General features: G+C 41.5%; 1 protein-coding gene across 2 annotated transcripts in view; it reads left to right on the forward strand.

Moving 5' to 3' along the window:
* Positions 1-17,913, forward strand: part of usp34 (ubiquitin specific peptidase 34) — an 89,307-nt gene that overhangs the window by 10,307 nt on the left and 61,087 nt on the right. For both annotated transcript variants that reach the window (XM_080456593.1, XM_080456594.1), the window contains exons 3-9: positions 4,844-5,426; positions 7,059-7,109; positions 11,778-11,927; positions 12,931-12,998; positions 16,438-16,630; positions 17,425-17,486; positions 17,790-17,871. In XM_080456593.1, the coding sequence (XP_080312719.1) occupies positions 4,844-5,426; positions 7,059-7,109; positions 11,778-11,927; positions 12,931-12,998; positions 16,438-16,630; positions 17,425-17,486; positions 17,790-17,871 (1,189 nt within the window). The remainder of the gene's footprint in view (positions 1-4,843; positions 5,427-7,058; positions 7,110-11,777; positions 11,928-12,930; positions 12,999-16,437; positions 16,631-17,424; positions 17,487-17,789; positions 17,872-17,913) is intronic.

Here is a 17,913-nt window from a genome sequence, read left to right on the forward strand (position 1 = left end):
GACCAGGCTGCAAGCAACCTGGTAAAAAACAGTGGAATGATGAGAAAGTGAAGTTAACTGGGGGGGAAGCCATATTGAAGAGGTGGGGTTTTTTGTGTGTGTAAATTGCACCCATCAGGATCAACCTTCCTTCCTTTCTTAAAACCACTATAATCTTTTACGGCATGGGTTTGTAGGAGGCTGGCTGTCCATAAATTGGTCTGTCTGTTTTATCTGTCGGTCCAGGGCTAATCTCGTAAAACTGCTAGACCGATATATTTTTTCACATATGTTTTAAATTTCTTAAAATAATTTAAGTTAATTTGATAATGGAGGTCAGATCGGGCTGGAAGCTTGCCCAATTATGGAGTCATACGTCCTAGATGACTGAAGTTATAGACTGGCAATATAAAGTCCCAGATACACATGGGACACATGCCGTTATATGACCGTGTCTTGCTTGACGGAGCATGGTTCTTATTGTTGTATGCAGAGCAGGAAGCAAGGTTACACCATGCACCAAACCAAAGGTTGGTATATTTTGGCTGCTGCCATGTACCTTGTTGTATCTGATGATTCTGCTCTGCTCAATTTTTCACGTAGACATGTTCGCAGCATCAATCAACAGTTTGACGAGTTCCATTACTAATAAAACTTCTCTGTTTGGCTGGTGATCTATCTAGTATTGGATGAAAAAGTAATACGCTGCCCTGAAGCAGAACATTGTTTCTTCAGAGAGAGAGACTAGGTTATTGGAGGGCAATACGAAATAAGTAATGAGCCCCTTTTTATTTTAGCTTGGTAGGTTGTTTTTGATCTATGTTCATTTATCCAACATGTGTGTGTGTGTGTGTAGGCGAAGGAGCCTTGAGGAGACGTTGACCTTAATGCAGTGTGATTTCTCAATGCAAAAGTGCTGACATAGCCATAAAGTTATTTAGAAGCAGTCCTTGGTTGTGCGCTTGTGTCTTTTAATGTGATAGATAATGGCTCCATCTAATTGGATATTGTTATCCCACATAAAGTGATTGAAAAAAAGAGAGAAAGACGAGTACACATACTTTGTAGAGTGTGACAAGAAGTTACACTGTGTTACTGCTGGCCCTCGTTTGTCTTCTCTGCTGTCTTTCTTTGGATATACAGTAGACAAGAACTTAGACGTTTTTTTCCCCCCATTGAGGCCTGAGGTTCCGATTCAGCAAAATGTCTTCTAAATCCTAACGGTTTTCTGAAAAACCTATGTTTCTATATCAGTGGTTTTCAAACTTTTTCATGTCAAAGACCCCCAAAATGATATGAATTTGGCCGCAGACCCCCATCTCAAAATATTTTGTTCCAGGGACCCCCAGAAGCAAAGATTTGAGTTACGGTTTGCTTTAAAAGAATATATATATTCAAAGATTTGCACACATTTTCACAATAAAAAAAATAGCAGATATACAAGCTTGTAGATCTGCTATTTTTGAATAGCCAAAGTGTAAAATAATGCTTTTTAGCTCAAATGAAAAAGTGACACAGATGTGTTCCAGGTCTCAATGGGTGACCATTAAGCTAATACAAAAAGTTGGAGGATTGGATTGAAGTTTACCAACTTGACCAAGTTTCCAATTCCTAACTAGAGATTCCTAACACGAGATAGAACACAAGTTACAGTAGTTTTGTCAGCGCTGTGATTCACTGACTGACAGACTAAATGTGAGAAATGTATACATACATACAATGGCATTAAGTACAGTAGTTGTGTTTTCCATCATGTACATGACACCAACGCGTCACATGAGTGTTAAACTCTAGGGGCCCTATTTTCGCCGGTCCTTACCCATTATCCCTAAACTTCTTTGCCATTTTTTTTACTATTTTTAAAAACATTTTCAAATAGTTCGAATGGCCGATCTACAAGCTCACAACGTGCCGATGTAGATCAGCTTGTTGAACTATTTGAAAATGTTTTTAAAAATAGTAAAAAAATGGCAATGAATTTTAGGGATAATGGGTAAGGCACCGGCGAAAATATGGCCCTGTCTCTGTTGGGTGTGTGTGTGTGTGTGTGACAGGAGCTCAACCGTGACAGATGGGACCTGCTCACTCACCTCTCTCATTGATAATGAATTACTAGGGGCTGTCCGAAAAGCCTCCAATGCAGCAAGCAGCTTATCAAAACCTTCTGCATGAAAAGCGTTATTGTTTATGTCAGGACCGAGAACGCATCTTTGGCTATTTAAAAATAGCAGATATGCAAGCTCATATGAGCTTGTAGATCTGATATATATATTTTTTAATGGTGTGATTTTTTTTGCAAATCTTTGAATATATATATATATATATATATATATGTGTGTGTGTGTGTGTGTGTGTGTTTAGCAAAAATAAATTCTCCGATCTGTGCTTCGAGGGGTCCCTGGAACAACATATTTTGAGATGCGGTCTGCGGCCAAATACATGTCATTGTGGGTGGTCCTTGACATGGAAAAGTTGGAGCACCACCGATGTAGCAACGTTAGGATTTGGCCGCGGACCTCGGACCCCCATCTCCATCTCTCCCCATCTCAAAATGTTTTGTTCCAGTGGCAGGGACCTCCCAGAAGCAAAGATTTGAGTTACAAATGTTCGCTTTGAAAAATGTATATTTTCAAAGATTTGCACAAATTTTCACGATCTTTCAAAAATAGCAGATCTACATTTTTGAATAGCCAAAGAAAATAAAATGACACAGATGCGTTCCCGGATTGAATGGGTTAAAGGGATACTTCACTTTCACATAAAATAAACATTAAAAAAATATATTTTAAAAAAATGAAAGAAGTTATGGCAAAATAAAGGCCCCCTCACACATTAGTAGGACACTCTAATGCGTGAGGGGGCCGTGATTTTTCCATAACTTTTTTCATTTATTTTTAATATATTTTTTAAATGTTTATTTTATGTGAAAGTGAAGTATCCCTTTAAGTGAGATTCAGATTCAGAACAGCAATACTGAAGTTTGTTTATTGAACGATCACTGATGATTTTTGCTTTGCAAAGCTTAGCACATTCGTCAACGAGACTTTAATTACGAGCCTTTTTCATGTCGTTGGAAAGTGAGTGTTTGACTTTCGTTCGGCAGAATTCAAAATAACGCTTAGTTTTCACTGTTGCTACATGTAAAATATCAAATAACCCATAGTCATATTGTATATTGCATCGCTGCTATTGAGATATTATGCAAAAATATTGAGGTATGAAACATGCGCCTCCCCCCAGTATTTACCACCTAGGTTACGTTTTTTTCCTGGGCGAAAGTTAAACCCTGAGTTATGCTGAAAACTGAAGTTTTGTGGATAGAGCAAGATGATGCAATATAGACAATACATGCTTTGTGGTTCACTGAGGAAGCAAGAACATGTTTGGGCTAGGGCTGGGCGATACAGACAAAATCCAATATAATATTTTTGAACAAATAACTGCTTTGATTGTAACAGTATTGTGGTAATGGCTATTGCTGCTTTGACAAAATAATCATCAGTGAAGTCTATATAATAACTTGAGCGAGTAAAGGCAAACAACAGATTAGCTTGAAGAGTCCGATGAATTCAGAAAATGACATCACTTTACTGTAATTCAGCTGTTAAACATATTATGTTATGCAAAATTCCAGACGATATCTAGTCCCATATAGCAATATTGATACATTGCCCAGCCCCAGTTAAAGTTAATTGATATGGGCCTGTTCCGCTGGCGTAAATGGTGCATTTATATAGCGCTTTTATCCAAAGGGCTTTACATAGATTGTGCATTACATTCACCCATTCACATGGCGATGGCGGAGGAAACCATGCAAGGCACCAACCTGCTCATCGGGAGCAATTAGCGGTTCAGTGTCTTGCTCAAGGACACTTCGACACTAACTCTGGGGGAGCCCGGGATCAAACTGGGGGCCGCTCTACCGGCCACTCTACCCCTGAGCCACTGCCGCCCCGCCCGTGTAGCGGTCCAGGCACCTAGGCTCAATGTAGCCTGACAGTGCGTCGTGGGTTCGAGTCCCGATCCCGACGGCCTTTGCTGCATGTCACTCCCCTTCTCTCTCCCCATTTCCTGTCCTATCCATAAAGGCATAAAAGCCCCAAAAAAAATCTTTAAAAAATAAAATTAATTGATATGATTTTAAAAAGCTCTCTTTGGTTTACACTAGTTGGTTCCTTTTTTCGCTAATGGCTTCGATCGTTTTCACATCTCGGCCATAAGTTGCATCAGACAAAAAAACGTAACAAAATTAAATTTGCAGCTGATTTCCTGCTTTTTATGTTGTCCTCCTGATCGCATATCTGTGAACAGTGTGTCTCCTTCAGCTGCAGGATCTGATCCAACAGGCCTGGGTGTGACGATAATCCCCGATCCTGCAGAATCCCTTTCAAGTAGCTCCCATGTGCTTTCATTGTGGGGGGCCTTCTTGATCTGATTCAAACAATATTGAACCTCTCTGTACATTATGGCAGAATCAGAGTAGTACAGTGAGCAGAGTATCACTGTACTCTGCTCACTGTTGGTATGCTGAAGCTCAGAAGTCTAAGGTTTAGTTTACACTTCATCACACTGCTACGTCTATGCAATACTTTTGATACAGTTAAGCTGTCATGGGTGGATGCAACATTTCAGAAAACTTAACTGCACCATACCATTCCTTTGTTCCCTTTGATCAGATTTCCTGTTAATCCAGTGTCCTTTCATTACACTAACCTAAAGTGATCATTTTAAAAGGACAGAACTTGAGCTGTGACCTGAGGTGTTAAGTGTATCGGGTTGATTGACAGTTTGAACGGTAAACATAGGCTTCCATGTAAAAAAATCTCAACTTGTTCTCATTTGCACCTCTCCACTCTGTCCTCAGGCAATGTCTCTGCTGCTTCAAGGAATACAAGCACCTGGAGGTGTTCAACCAGCTGGTGTACGCCCTCATCAACCTGGTCATCGCGCAGGTCAGCAGCCTGAGGGACCGCCTCTGCACCATCCACGACCACGCCCACGCCTCGGGAGGAGGAGGCGGGGCTCGGATCGAAGGCGGGGCGGACTCGAAATGGAACGCGAGCGGCGGGGCTAATATAACCGGGCCGCTCCCCCAGCCTTCCTCGCCCGGGGAGGACGAGCCCGTCAACGTGGAGAGGGACTCTGCCGAGGAGGACGCCGACGCCCCCGACTTGAACCAGAACCAGAAGGTTCAGGGCGCGAGCAGCAAGCCGAGTCACGGCCAAGCGGAGGCTCTCGGCGGCAGGCCTGGTGACAGTGGGAGTGGGTCCGAGGGCGAGGACGCCGCGGCCGTCGCTAGTGGCAGCGGCGTGGACAGCCTTCAGGACCCCTTCAGCTCCTGGAGCACAGAGGAGAGGGAGAAGCTTTTGCTGTGTGCGGCTAAGATCTTCCAGATCCAGTTTCCTCTCTATACGGCCTATAAACACAACACACACCCCACTATAGAGGTAAAGATGTTATATGGGGCCCTTACACATTATAGAACAGGGAAAACTGTTGCGCCCTTCTTTGTCCTTTGTTCACGGTTGACTGCAGGTGCGGTGGTCTCAAAAACATAAAGGAATACTGGCAGAAAAAGACTCTCTCGCTGCATAAATATTAAGGAAAACTCCTTAGACAGAGACTTAAGAAAATAGAATGTATTTATTTTTAATTGCTCATAAAGTGCTCTGTGCTCATAGTGAGGGGTGAATTTAAAAAAGCAAACGTTTTGGTCCTGAGACCTTCGTCAGTGCTATATCCTTAGCCTTACCCATTATATCAGTGATTCTTAAAACTTTTTAATTTTTCCAGGATCTGCATTAGAATCCTTGTAACGGTGCATTTGGTTCCATTTTTACTATCTCAGAGTTACAGACCTGTTAAGGGGTCCATTTGGTTCCTAACTGGTAATTTAGCTGGGGACACCCTGGAATGGACCCCCTCCAGGACTCCTGGGTGTCCCCTTTGAGAACCAGTGGTCTATACATACAGGGTGAGAAACTAATGCCAGGCCATCGATCGTAAAGGTTGGCACATTGACAGGAGGGTCAGGGGTAGGTCTGGAATCTCATCATTTTAGGGGCAAGGCATAATAACTGAGGACACAAAGGCCAAATACCAGGGCAGGAAGGCATCAAATAAAACAAGATTTTAGTCCATGAAATAATTCATTGAATTTAAGGGTTAAGGATGATTTTAAATGTAGACTATCTGCAGTGAAATAAATACATTATGGTATATCTGATCCATGCTCAGCCCTGCACCATTCAAAGTTACTGGATTGGTTTAAAGATGGGGTCTCAACAAAAGACACTGGTGTCTACATGACAAGAAAGAGACACTGGTTTCTGCATATTGACAAGAAAGAGACAGAGGAGAAAGTGGTGCAGTCAGCTGGGGCATTAAGGCCACTGTGGCCTCAGGGCATGCAATTTGTTTTAGGGGCACAAGGCCAAACTGAGGGGCAAGGACGGCCATGGCCTTTGTGGCCTCCCTGAAATTCCTGTACATTTCATAATGTCAGACAGTCCCCAAAATTGAGCCGGACATTATTTGGAGGTTCCTTTCTTTTCTGAAATGTAGTGGATGGCTACATGGCAAGAGTAGCTGTTGAAATTTGGAACTCATTAGCCAGCGTTGCCGTGTTATTTTTCTGTCTTTGAATGAAACATGGTTTTGTTGTCCACCGTTTTAGCGGGTGATGGCTGCTGCAAGTCATCAGCTATGTCATTGACAGCCAAATTAGTCTAGAAATTATCATTAGAATTATGATTCAATGGGTATGGCTGAAGCCTTGCTTGCTGGTGGTTCCTTGGGACTTTTTCAAGAGGGGTTCCATACTTTCATGTTGCTACTCATTTCCCCTAGGCTGGGGCTGTAACATAAAGCATAAGTACTTACGAGTGCTTATATATGTAATTACAGTGTTATGAGCAGATTATAATGCAGTATAATAAGTGTTTATATAATGCATTTTAGACATGGGCTTCATATTAGAAAGTGTTACTGATACGTGTATTTGATTAGTGTTACTTACGTTGCCACCATTGTTTACTTGAAATGTGTCGTCTCATGTTTTGCTTCCTGTTTGTTTCCAGGACATATCTGCTCATGAAAGCAACATCCTCGGCTCCTTCTGCGACATGAACGTAAGCATTCCACCTCCTCCTTTTTACTGTATGTTTTGCTATTTAACCCCCAAATTCAGAGTGATTATAACTTTGGGTTCCTTCTGGTTGGGATGCTGCATGCATGGACAACCTCAGTAGCCTAACAGCTGTTCTTCTTCTAGAGTAAAATTGGCCAACCCTGACTTTTTTGTAGGCTCAGTCATTAGAACTTGTTCATTTATAACATTCATTCTAAAAACAAGAGTGCTGTGCCTGGTGTGGATCAGTGGTTCTCCCAAAAAGATCTATAAATGTCATCAATGTGACGTCATAGTGCTGACATAGACTGGCCTCCATGTTCTATCATAATGGGTACTGCACTAAGTACTCTGACAACGGGTACAACGGGTATTGCATAACCCAGTGGTTTTCAACCTTTTCAGGCCGCGACCCCCTAAAATAATCATATTTGAACTGGGGACCCCCCGCCCTGATAAGCACTTGGAATGTTACAGTTGATACATTACATTTAGTTTGACTCTGTTATACTTATAAATATTGTGAAAATAGTAGATCTACAAGCTGAGATTGTAGATCGGATTTCAAATTTGGCCAATGTTTGACCAGTTTTTATGACCAGTTTTTATAATACATTTTACGACTTTTGATGCAGTAATGGTCTTTTTTTTTTTCTTTCTTAATTTTAATTTAGTTATTAACACATTCCCTGCCAGAGGTTTTTTTTTTATTTTACTTCCCCCAGTGCCAGTGTTTAAATTTTTTTTACACAGGAGCCGAGATACAGGATTTTAAAGTAATAAGTTAACCAAGGAGTGAATGGAGCTAGAAGTCTTTGGATCGTGATATCTCTGGTTCTGTGTGGATAAATTGAAAAAAAAAAAGACCAAAAAAAAAAAGACCAACAAAAAAAAACCCCCTTTTTTTTTTTTTTTTTTTTTTAAACGGTTATACTCGTGGATGGATTTTTTTGGCAGTAAACGGGTGTATTTTTCATCAACGGTTATACTCGTGATTGGCAGGTAAAGTGTTAAAAAGGTCTTTGGCTATTGTGAGATCCTTGACAAAATGCGTTTTCATGGAGGATGAATGAGTTTAGCAGAGTCCAGCGCACATAGCAAGTATCATAGCATATGTTTGACAAGATTGCTGATCTGGCATTCATTTACCATAGGAAGTTTGACACATCCCTTTAGGGGTGAAGCAAGGTTCATGAACTTCAAAACATGACATAAAACTTCCTCAAATTGTTCTTAGTCAGTCTTAACTCTATAAACGCCATTGACTCGAAAACGCGTCAATTACTACTTAATCCACCCACGCCATTGACGCGTTTGACGCGTTGGATTTGCGTTCATTGTTTAATCTCTGATCGCGCTATGCTGCTTAAAATTCAATGTTATTCTCGAGTTCCACTTACTTCACCCATATCTGCATCCGGTTTCATGGCCTGGGTTCCGTTTCCGGTTTTTGATTATTTTCCCCCGGTCATTTTCGTCCAAAATAGGTAAACAAACGGTTTTTCACACGGTATAACGGACAAACGGACAGCTTCTCTTCTATAATCTATGGTCTGGGTGACGATCAGTCATCGCCGTCGTGTATCACATCGTAATTTTGACGATCAAAACAATCTGGGAGGACGTCACATCCGTTTTCATGTTTTTCCCTGTCTAATCGCTCAAGAAGGGTAACAGTGACACAAGGAGATGATCAAGCTATCATGTGCTGCTCTCTAGTGGCGGATTTGTGCGGCGTCTTTAAAAAACAGTCTGATCAATTATTTTCATGAAAATTTTCAAAATATAAAAATAAAAAAAACACAAATTGCTGGCAATGGGGGAGTACTTTATGAAAATACTCTGGCAGTCAAAGAGTTAAAAGAACAATATTTTCTTAACCCACTTTAGCCATATCTATATACTTTGTCATATGACAAATAGCGAAAATAGAGGATCTACGAGCTACAACGCATTGCATTTGTGAGCTTGTAGATCTGCTATTTTATTCTTTTGATATTTTTGGAAGGTTTTGCAAAATTGTCACCTAATATTGACATGCCCCAAAATAGGTATGCCAGGTTTTAAAGTGGTTAACCACTGGGAAATATGACTTTTAGGAGGCAAAAGCTGATGAATTGCAGCGTGACCAAACTAATGGTCTCTCTACATCAGTCCTGCCTATTCATAGAAATTTGATGCCTCAGGGCCCAGGTCCAAATATAAATGTCCTTTGACATGAGGTTTCAGGTTGCTGTAATAGGCTTAGTGGACAACTATCGAGTCAGAATTTGTTTTGTATGATGTAGTTTTCCAAGTGCAGAGTGACTGCTTGGCCGTGGGTTGCCTTGTCATCTTATGGGTGTGTGTTTTACGAGTGAGTGTAACTCCTGTACTTCTGCTGCTTCTGCTGTTTGTGAACTATACGCCTGTGGTGTATATGTACAGTATGTATATATATATGTACATATATTAACCACATTAACCCCTAACTAACCTTATCTTGGTTATGTCATAGTAGGGCTGTCACGATTACAAATTTAAGTTGACGATTGATTGTCACTCAAATAATTGCGATTAACGGTTTAATCGTATGTTTGGCATTGGAACATTGGAACATATGAGCTTCGTAATACAAAATTTCACAGCGCATAATATGACAAATAACTGAAATATACAAAGACATTATTGACATATTCAATAATTTTATACATGTAAAAATAGCAGAAATAGCTGATCTACAAGCTTACAACGCGTCACTTTGTTACGCGTTGTAAGCTTGTAGATCTGCTATTTTAGCATTTTTTGTATTTGGAAATGTGTGGTAAATTTTCAACATGGAAACGATCATGACGATTATGCAAAAATAATTGCCATTATCTCAAATAATTGCGATTAGACTATTATGTAATAATTGTGACAGGCCTATGTCATAGTGGAAAATGTACAAAAACCTTCCCAAAATGTTCCAAAATATTCCATAATATTTTAAGTGACACGTTGAGCTTGTTGTTCATTGTACAACAAATTCTATAGTGCTTAAGTGGTTTGAGCTTGTACTGTAGTATAACTGTTCCAGCTAACCCTTAATCATCTGTATGGATGATTTCTTTTTGTGCGTGGATTGTGTGCACAATACTGAACGTGAAGGACAAGAAGGAAGTTGTGATAAGCAAGTAGCTTTAACATGACCTTGGATGAGAAAAAAATAAGAATAGTTTTTCCTTCATTGTTTGCCAAGCCCCCTTGCTTTTATTAAATTCAGTCTGATTTCCTGCAGCTGAAGTCATTGTCCCCCAGAGAAACCGTAATGCGTCCCAGGCTAATTTGATGGCTCTCCCTTGTACCTTTCCACTATAATAAAGTTTTTATTAAGCCCAGCAGGCTGTGGCTTTGGCACAGGGCTGAGGATGGGCCGCTTGACATCCACAGTGTGGATCGTCTAGAAAATAATTGATGAGGTTGGAGCAAAATTACATCCCTGTCAATTGAAATCCTGAAGTAAACTCAGAAAACATGATGGCTAGAAAAAAAGTAAAAGTTACTGAGATGCCGTCTCAAGGGTGTTTCGTTAAAAAATGTCGTATTTTCAAATGTATTGAACATCATGCAGCATTCAGTTTGCCTCAAAATTAATACATACAGTAGCATTTCAGAATGATCCCTTTTTAAAGGAGTAGTTCACCCAAAAAATTACTAATTTTCTATCAATTACACACCCATGAAGCAAGCATTTTTTTGTTTTTGTCGCATTCCTAAGCCAATAATTTGTTGACCGGCGATCTCAGGTAGGAAGAGTCTCCTACCGGATACATTAACATCTTTCCTCCATCAAATTGTTGGCTTAGGAATGCGACAAAAACAAAAAAATCTCCATGAATTCAATGCTTCATGGGGTGTGTAATTGATAGAAAACAAGTAATTTTTTTGGAGAACTACTCCTTTAAATTTATCCTTTTAACCACATGAACTCTAGCGTCCCAATTCCCAACATTTGATGATCTGCAAGCGCACAACGTGTCGCAATGTGACGTCCTCTGAGCTTCTATAGATTGGCTATTGTCAGAGAAAAGATTTGGTGTAGAGGGGGAAAAAAGGAGGATAGACTGCTGGGGGACCCCGGTCAATGAAGTTTAAGGTTTAAGTCCTTGTTTTGTCATAAAACTACATGCCATAATAATTGGGCTGTTTTAAATGATGCAAGTGTTCCCTTGGCTTGCACTGTGAACTTCATTTGACTCCAGTCATTAAATATCTGTGAGTGAGATGGAAGAGAATAGTTGGAAGGGAAAGTAAAAGTTGGATGGTAGGGGGGGGGGGGGGTTGACAGTCCTTATGTAGCGTTGGTCACATGTTATTTCCTGTGGAATGTGTTTGTGCAGTTTGTGTCTAAAATATGTCTATCTATGGTCTGCTTGAGATTTCTTCACAATTGCCCATTCAAGGTACAACCATGAAACAGCCTCCCACAGTGCTCGGTCAGCGGGTGTCGTGGCACAACAATAGCTCCCATGTACAGCCAGGGGTTTCCTTGCCCATTATTCAAGGTGGAGCCAAAGAAACATGAACCAGATTCCTCACTAGACACATGCTGAACAAAACGACCCTTTGACCCCAGGAGAGGTTGGATCTCAATTACAATTGTCATAGGATGCAGTCCACTGACAGCCTCGTGTGCTCTTTTTTTCAGGACGTGGAGGTTCCTCTGCACTTACTGCGCTACGTGTGCCTGTTCTGTGGGAAGCACGGCCTGACGCTGATGAAGGACTGCTTCGAGTCTGGAAACCCAGAGAGTCTGCCCTTCCCCATCGCCCACGCCTTCATCACCATTGTCTCCAATGTGAGTCTCGCATGCTTAAAAGATGCAGTGCCGTGATATTCAGGCATGGCAAACTTTTGACATTTTCCGTTTTTAGTCAAAAATAGATGTACTTTCCTCTTCTTCTGCCCCGGATTTGAACCCTGGGTCTCCTGGGCAAGTGCTGACAAGTGCTGAAGTTTTTTTCTTTTTACCATTGAGCTAATAGATCCTGCCTACTTGCTCAGGGGATAAATTGAATCTTGACCTTCAGGTTAAAATTTGTGTCAAACCAGAAACGGGATCGTGTCAAAGGTCATGTATCACCTAGACACAGGATCTAAATGTCTCCATAGAAGAGCAGGGAAACCAAATACAACCACCCCAATTGTATAAGTTATACATTTGTATTAACATACTCTACCATACATATTGGACAAAATTTCATTTTATTCATTAAAAAAGGTACATAGTGCCGCTTTAAGTGACTTATGCAGATCTCTTCCCCCTTTTTTGGGCGGGGGCTCTACTCCAAGCACACGAGTGATGAATGCATACATAAAGACAAAGTGTGATGCGTGCCTGCTGAAAGCAAGAGAGTGATGCGTGCCTACTCACAGTGAAAGTGTGTGATGCGTGCCTAGAGGAGTCCTTGGATGTGTCCTCTCTGGTCAGAAGGCTGCTGAATACACATTGTCATTATGACATCATAGACTTTCCTCCTGTCTGGGTAGAATGCTGCCAACATCAGGATAACTGGTTGAGTAAATGGAGTGAAAAGAAAAAAAGTGCTAACTAAGTAACTTGAATAGTAGGTAGACATCAAACCAGACATCAAAGTAACCCACTTGGCATCTGTAAACAAGCAAATAACAAGCGTAAAATGTGAGTTGCTCTGTCACTTGCATTCGATTTGATCTTACTAGTACTAGTAGGCCTGTGCACTGATGGATGTTTTATTGACAGATCTGTTTTTACCTGCACTTATTTCAGATTTTCACCTCATGTCAATTTGTTATCTTTTTCTTTTTGTTTCTGTTCATAGATCCGAATATGGTTGCACATTCCCGCCGTCATGCAGCACATAATACCATTTCGTACTTACGTAATACGGTAAGTTGACCCCAACTAGCTTTTTACAAGTCAACGTTCTCTGCAGAATGCGGACGAAAAGGGATTTCCCCCCGTTTGAAAACAATCCTCTTACGAGATAAAATTAGTAACATGTATTTTAAGGTCTTTGCAGCGTTGCTACATCTACTCCCAAAATCTCCCTCTGTTCAGCTATTGTTATTTTCTTCAGTGGAAGGCAATAAAAAGCAGAGCAGAGGAAAGAGACTCACTGTCGCAGTCAAAAATAGCCCCGGGCTTGTCAGATATTTACTGTGTGTATTATTATTTGACTGAATGGCTGCCATCTTGTTAAATAAGTTGTCTACAGAGCAGCACAGAATCGCCATACTTTGGGATCCAAGTCGAAAGGGGTAGACGGTTTGCCTATCCAGAATATTACATCTCGAATAACAAGTTACGGCCAAATGTGGAAGCTTAGCTCACAACACGCAGAACTTTTTAATTTCATATTTGTTGCCTGTGTGTTATAAATCACATGGAATACTGGTGGATGACAGCGAGGGAACCAGACTGTCGTCTTGTGTGTGTGTGTGTGTGTGTAGGGTAAGAAACCTCAGCTGAGTGCTCTCCCAACAGCATAGCTCACTCCCTCATACTAAAGTACCACACGTTTGTTGCTAGGAAGAGCTTCCCTCACCATGGCAACTGTCACCAGGGTTCTCCAGTCAGCTTCTCCTCACATGACCTTGGCATAGCCAGACAGCTCTCAGTACTGGTGGTCATGTGATCTGGTGAACAGACACTTCTGTTTGATGTTTCTCGCTGCTTATGATCTCCTCTTTTCTTTGTTTTGATCTCTTTTCTCTGTTTCTGCATGTGATTATCTAATGGACAGCCCAGAAGAGACATAGTTACTATTGACTTATAGTAATCATAATTCATAATAGTTATTTTAAATGTTTCTCCCAATTTCGTTTTTGAGGCCTAGTCTCCCCCCTACATGTAGTCCCCATCACTGCTAACTCCTACAGTTGGCCATGCGGGAGGGTGTAGACCAGTGGTTCTCAAATTGACACTTATTAGCCTGCGGACCCCCATTTTAAGATATTCCAGTGAACCCCCCCCTCCCCCCCCCCATAAGAGAAGATTTTTACGGCTCTAGCAGTGATTCTCAACCATTTGAATTCAAAGGACTCCCAGTTTGACAAGCTTTAGGCTACGGACCCCCATTTAATGGCAGTTCTATCTTAACACATTAACTGCCAGAATTATTTTCATATTTTTTTAGCCAGTGCCAGAGTTTTTCATTGGAAAAAAAAAAGTACTCAGGAGCCGAAATACAGACTTTTTAAGTTTTAAGTTAACAAGGAAGTGGATAGGAGTCTAGATCTTCAACTAATCATATCTCCTTGGTCTTTGGGTGAAATTGGAAAAAAAAATTAGGGTCCATTTGGTTCCATTTGTACACTCTCAGAGTTAGAGACCCATAAGGGTGAATTTGGTTCATCATTTAGCTGGGGACTCCTTGGAACTTCCTCAAGGACCCCTGGGAGTCCCCCGACCCTACTTTGAGAACCAACGGCGTAGACAACCACATCTCTCTTCCTTTCACAGAGATGCGGAGGAACACGCTATCTTACCTAGTTTACACACACCGCTAAACAGGCACCCTGATCAACCTGTAAGAGTCGCTAGTGCAGAGAAAGAGATCGTCCTCCCCATAGACATATAAAGGTAGACGCCTCCTTCGGCTCTGAGGCGTGCATATCTCGGCCGTGCTTCCACTTCCTTCCGCTTCAGCAGGGCAAGCTGGAAACTTCCGCGTGCGTCACAGAAGGGGGCGTTCGGTAGGCCAATCAGAGGCAGGTGGGGCGGGTCTTTTCTTAAGAGGCAGCCACGCAGCAACTAGTCAGTTAGACGCGCTGTGATTGGCCAGTAGTCAAGTAGCCCTGCGGAAGAGCCTTGTATTGAGATACCAGTCGCTCCAAGGAACTGCAGAGGCCAATGAGGTATCTAGGTTTCTATATCTATGGTCCTCCCCACCCGGCTTCCCAACCCACGCACACGGCCAATTGTGTGGAACGCCTGGCCAAGCCTGAGGCACGGTGGAGCGTTCAAACCCCTAGCGTTCAAACCCCCTTGTGTATGTATCACACTTTTCTGACACTTTTCAGGGATTGAGAGGAGATCAAAGTAGCCGCACACACTCGTAGCTTCATAGCCAAAACATTGCTTTATCGGCGGACGAGAGAGATAAGAACAGGAGCCAACGTTTCGGAAGCCGCGCTGCCCTCCTCAAGAGTATGAGGTTATGATAAAGCTGTTAATCGCAACTCATACCATTTTGTTTCTTATTCTTCAGAATCAGTGAAGCCTCTATGTACAATCTTCTCAAATCTTGAGAGGAAATAATTATGAAAATCCCAGTTCAATCTAACTTGGGTCTTTTTTAGTGCTCTGCGTTTCAAAAGCTCTGCTAAATCCCTTTTGATCAGCAAAACATCAAAGCCCTCAGTGGGGGCTATAGTCTCCCAAGTCATCAGAAATGATCTGAAAACCCCAAGCAGCCATTTTACCTCACACTGAATACTGCATTTCAGCAGAGTTTACGTCTTGATCATATAACATGCTGTAAACTGTAAACCAATGCCTCAAATCTTTTGGCTCGGACTTCATAGGAGTGCCTACAGTAGAAATTAATTGTTGACATGATCACATATCGTTGCTGTCGTGCAAAAACCTTGTATCTCCATATTTTCTTTGAATAAAGTTTTTTGCATACAATATTTTATATGAAAAATGATACACAATTGATACATTCGGAAATTGAATGGCTTTATTCGAAAGTCATTTTTGGCCAATTCTCACAGCCCCAATTGAAACGCAGGTTCTTTTTTCCATTTCATGAAAAGTTAACGATTTTAGACGTACAAGGTTTCCGCCCGACAGCGACGATATCAGAGGGTTCATGCAAAATTGAGCAGAGAATTGCGCTTTTGTTTGATTTCTGGCATGTCCTGCATGGCCCCTTGGTATCATATTTTAGTACAGAATATATTTCTGATACTGACACCACGTTATAGTGTCACCAACCCGAGAACTCATGCCTGAGTTGTTATTTAATCACTAGTTTCAGTTGAATCCTCCTCCAAATGTTTCATGCTAGCTTTAGTAATAATCCTTTTCTCTTCTACTTGCATCTTGTTCTTGTGTTTCTGTGTATAGTATATAACTCAGTGGGTAGAACACAAACCCCTTGTGGATTTTCTCTTGAATGATCTGGCAATCTATTCACACCTGGTACTGTAAAGCACCTTACAGTATATTGGCCACTAAATCAAGTACTGTATTGCCTCTGTGTGACCGCTCTACCACGGTACATACCTACAGACAGATGAGTTAACCTGCTTTGTGTCTGCTAGTTTCTATTTCTGTCCTTGTGTGTGATTTCGTCCTGCACTGCCTGTTTTTCCCCCAGGTACCTGTGCAAGCTGTCAGACCAAGAGCTGCGGCAAAGCGCGGCGCGGAACATGGCAGACCTGATGTGGAGCACAGTGAAGGAACCGCTGGACAGCGCACTGTGCTTCGACAAGGAGAGCCTGGACCTGGCCTTCAAATACTTCATGTCCCCCACGCTCACTATGAGGCTGGCCGGCCTGAGCCAGATCACTGTGAGTTTACATCCACTCAAATGCCCACAGGTTCACGCCTTGTCCTGCCACATTGTTTCCCTCAAACATGGATTCATGACCCATTTTGGGCTGTGGATCCATTTTCATGAGTCGTGAGTAAATTATCCTGTTCTTTTCCCTAAAAAAACTAAAAGATTTTCATCCTCCCAAAACAAAATCTATGCATTGCGACATGTTGTGAGCTTGTAGATCAGTTTTTTTCCCTCAGTGGTTAATTCATAATGTATTTTGTAAATTTGGATCCCGGTGAGATTTCTCGTTAGGGCTCAAAAGGTTTGGGAACCCTCTGTTCTCAGCATGACGCTGGCCAGACTTTGGCCTCGTCAATGTGCTCGTTAATGTTAGAAGCAGACCTGACAATTCCACACACACAATCCCACAGTGAAGTGTGTCATATGGAGCAGCAATTTACTCCTTGGAAAAAGGATTTACATGACTTTGTTTTTACTGTGAGATATTCAAACAACCACCAAAAAGTTCAATAGACCCTCAAGCCAGCTCTTACAATTCTTACTGTTGGTTTGCTTGTGAATGGTAACAGTGCATGAAATAAGCTTGATCTACTGTGGCACACATCTTAAGTCACGCCAAGTATTATGAAAATGCTTTTCTTATTATAAAATATACAGTAAATGCAATGTACCAAACCTGGGTTGTTTAACACTGTGCTGTTAGCACAGTATTGTTAAATGCTTTGAAAGTTAAACCTGTGTATGTTGTGTGGTGAATTATTCACCTGGTTATTAATGGCCTGTACCCTGTGTTCCCTCCAGAACCAGCTCCACACCTTCAATGACGTCTGCAATAATGAGTCTCTGGTGTCCGACACAGAGACGTAAGTTGCTGCACACCACATGTTGACTCAGTGCAAAGTAACACTTAACAACACATACACGACACATCAATGGTGCATGCACACAAGTTGTGGCTTCACAGGGTTTTGGGTGAAAATGGCTAAATACCTTACAATGCTGCTCAAACAGCCATAAAATATGATTTTTTACTTGGACATAAAGAGATGTGTCCTACACAACTTATCTTGCACTATCCATTTATGTTATCCCTTGCCATCAATGCAAACCCTTTTACATTTGTGGGTGCTTGAGTACGTAAAGTGATTTATGATTTATCCCTCCAGGTCGATAGCTAAGGAACTAGCCGACTGGCTAATTAATAACAACGTAGTGGAGCACATATTCGGACCAAATTTGCACATTGAGGTGAGTTTTTGCTACAGTGACATGGTTGTATGTGTTTTTTCC

This window comes from Gymnoscopelus braueri, assembly GCF_963280865.1.
Source record: "Gymnoscopelus braueri genome assembly, chromosome: 2".
NCBI lineage: Eukaryota > Metazoa > Chordata > Actinopteri > Myctophiformes > Myctophidae > Gymnoscopelus > Gymnoscopelus braueri.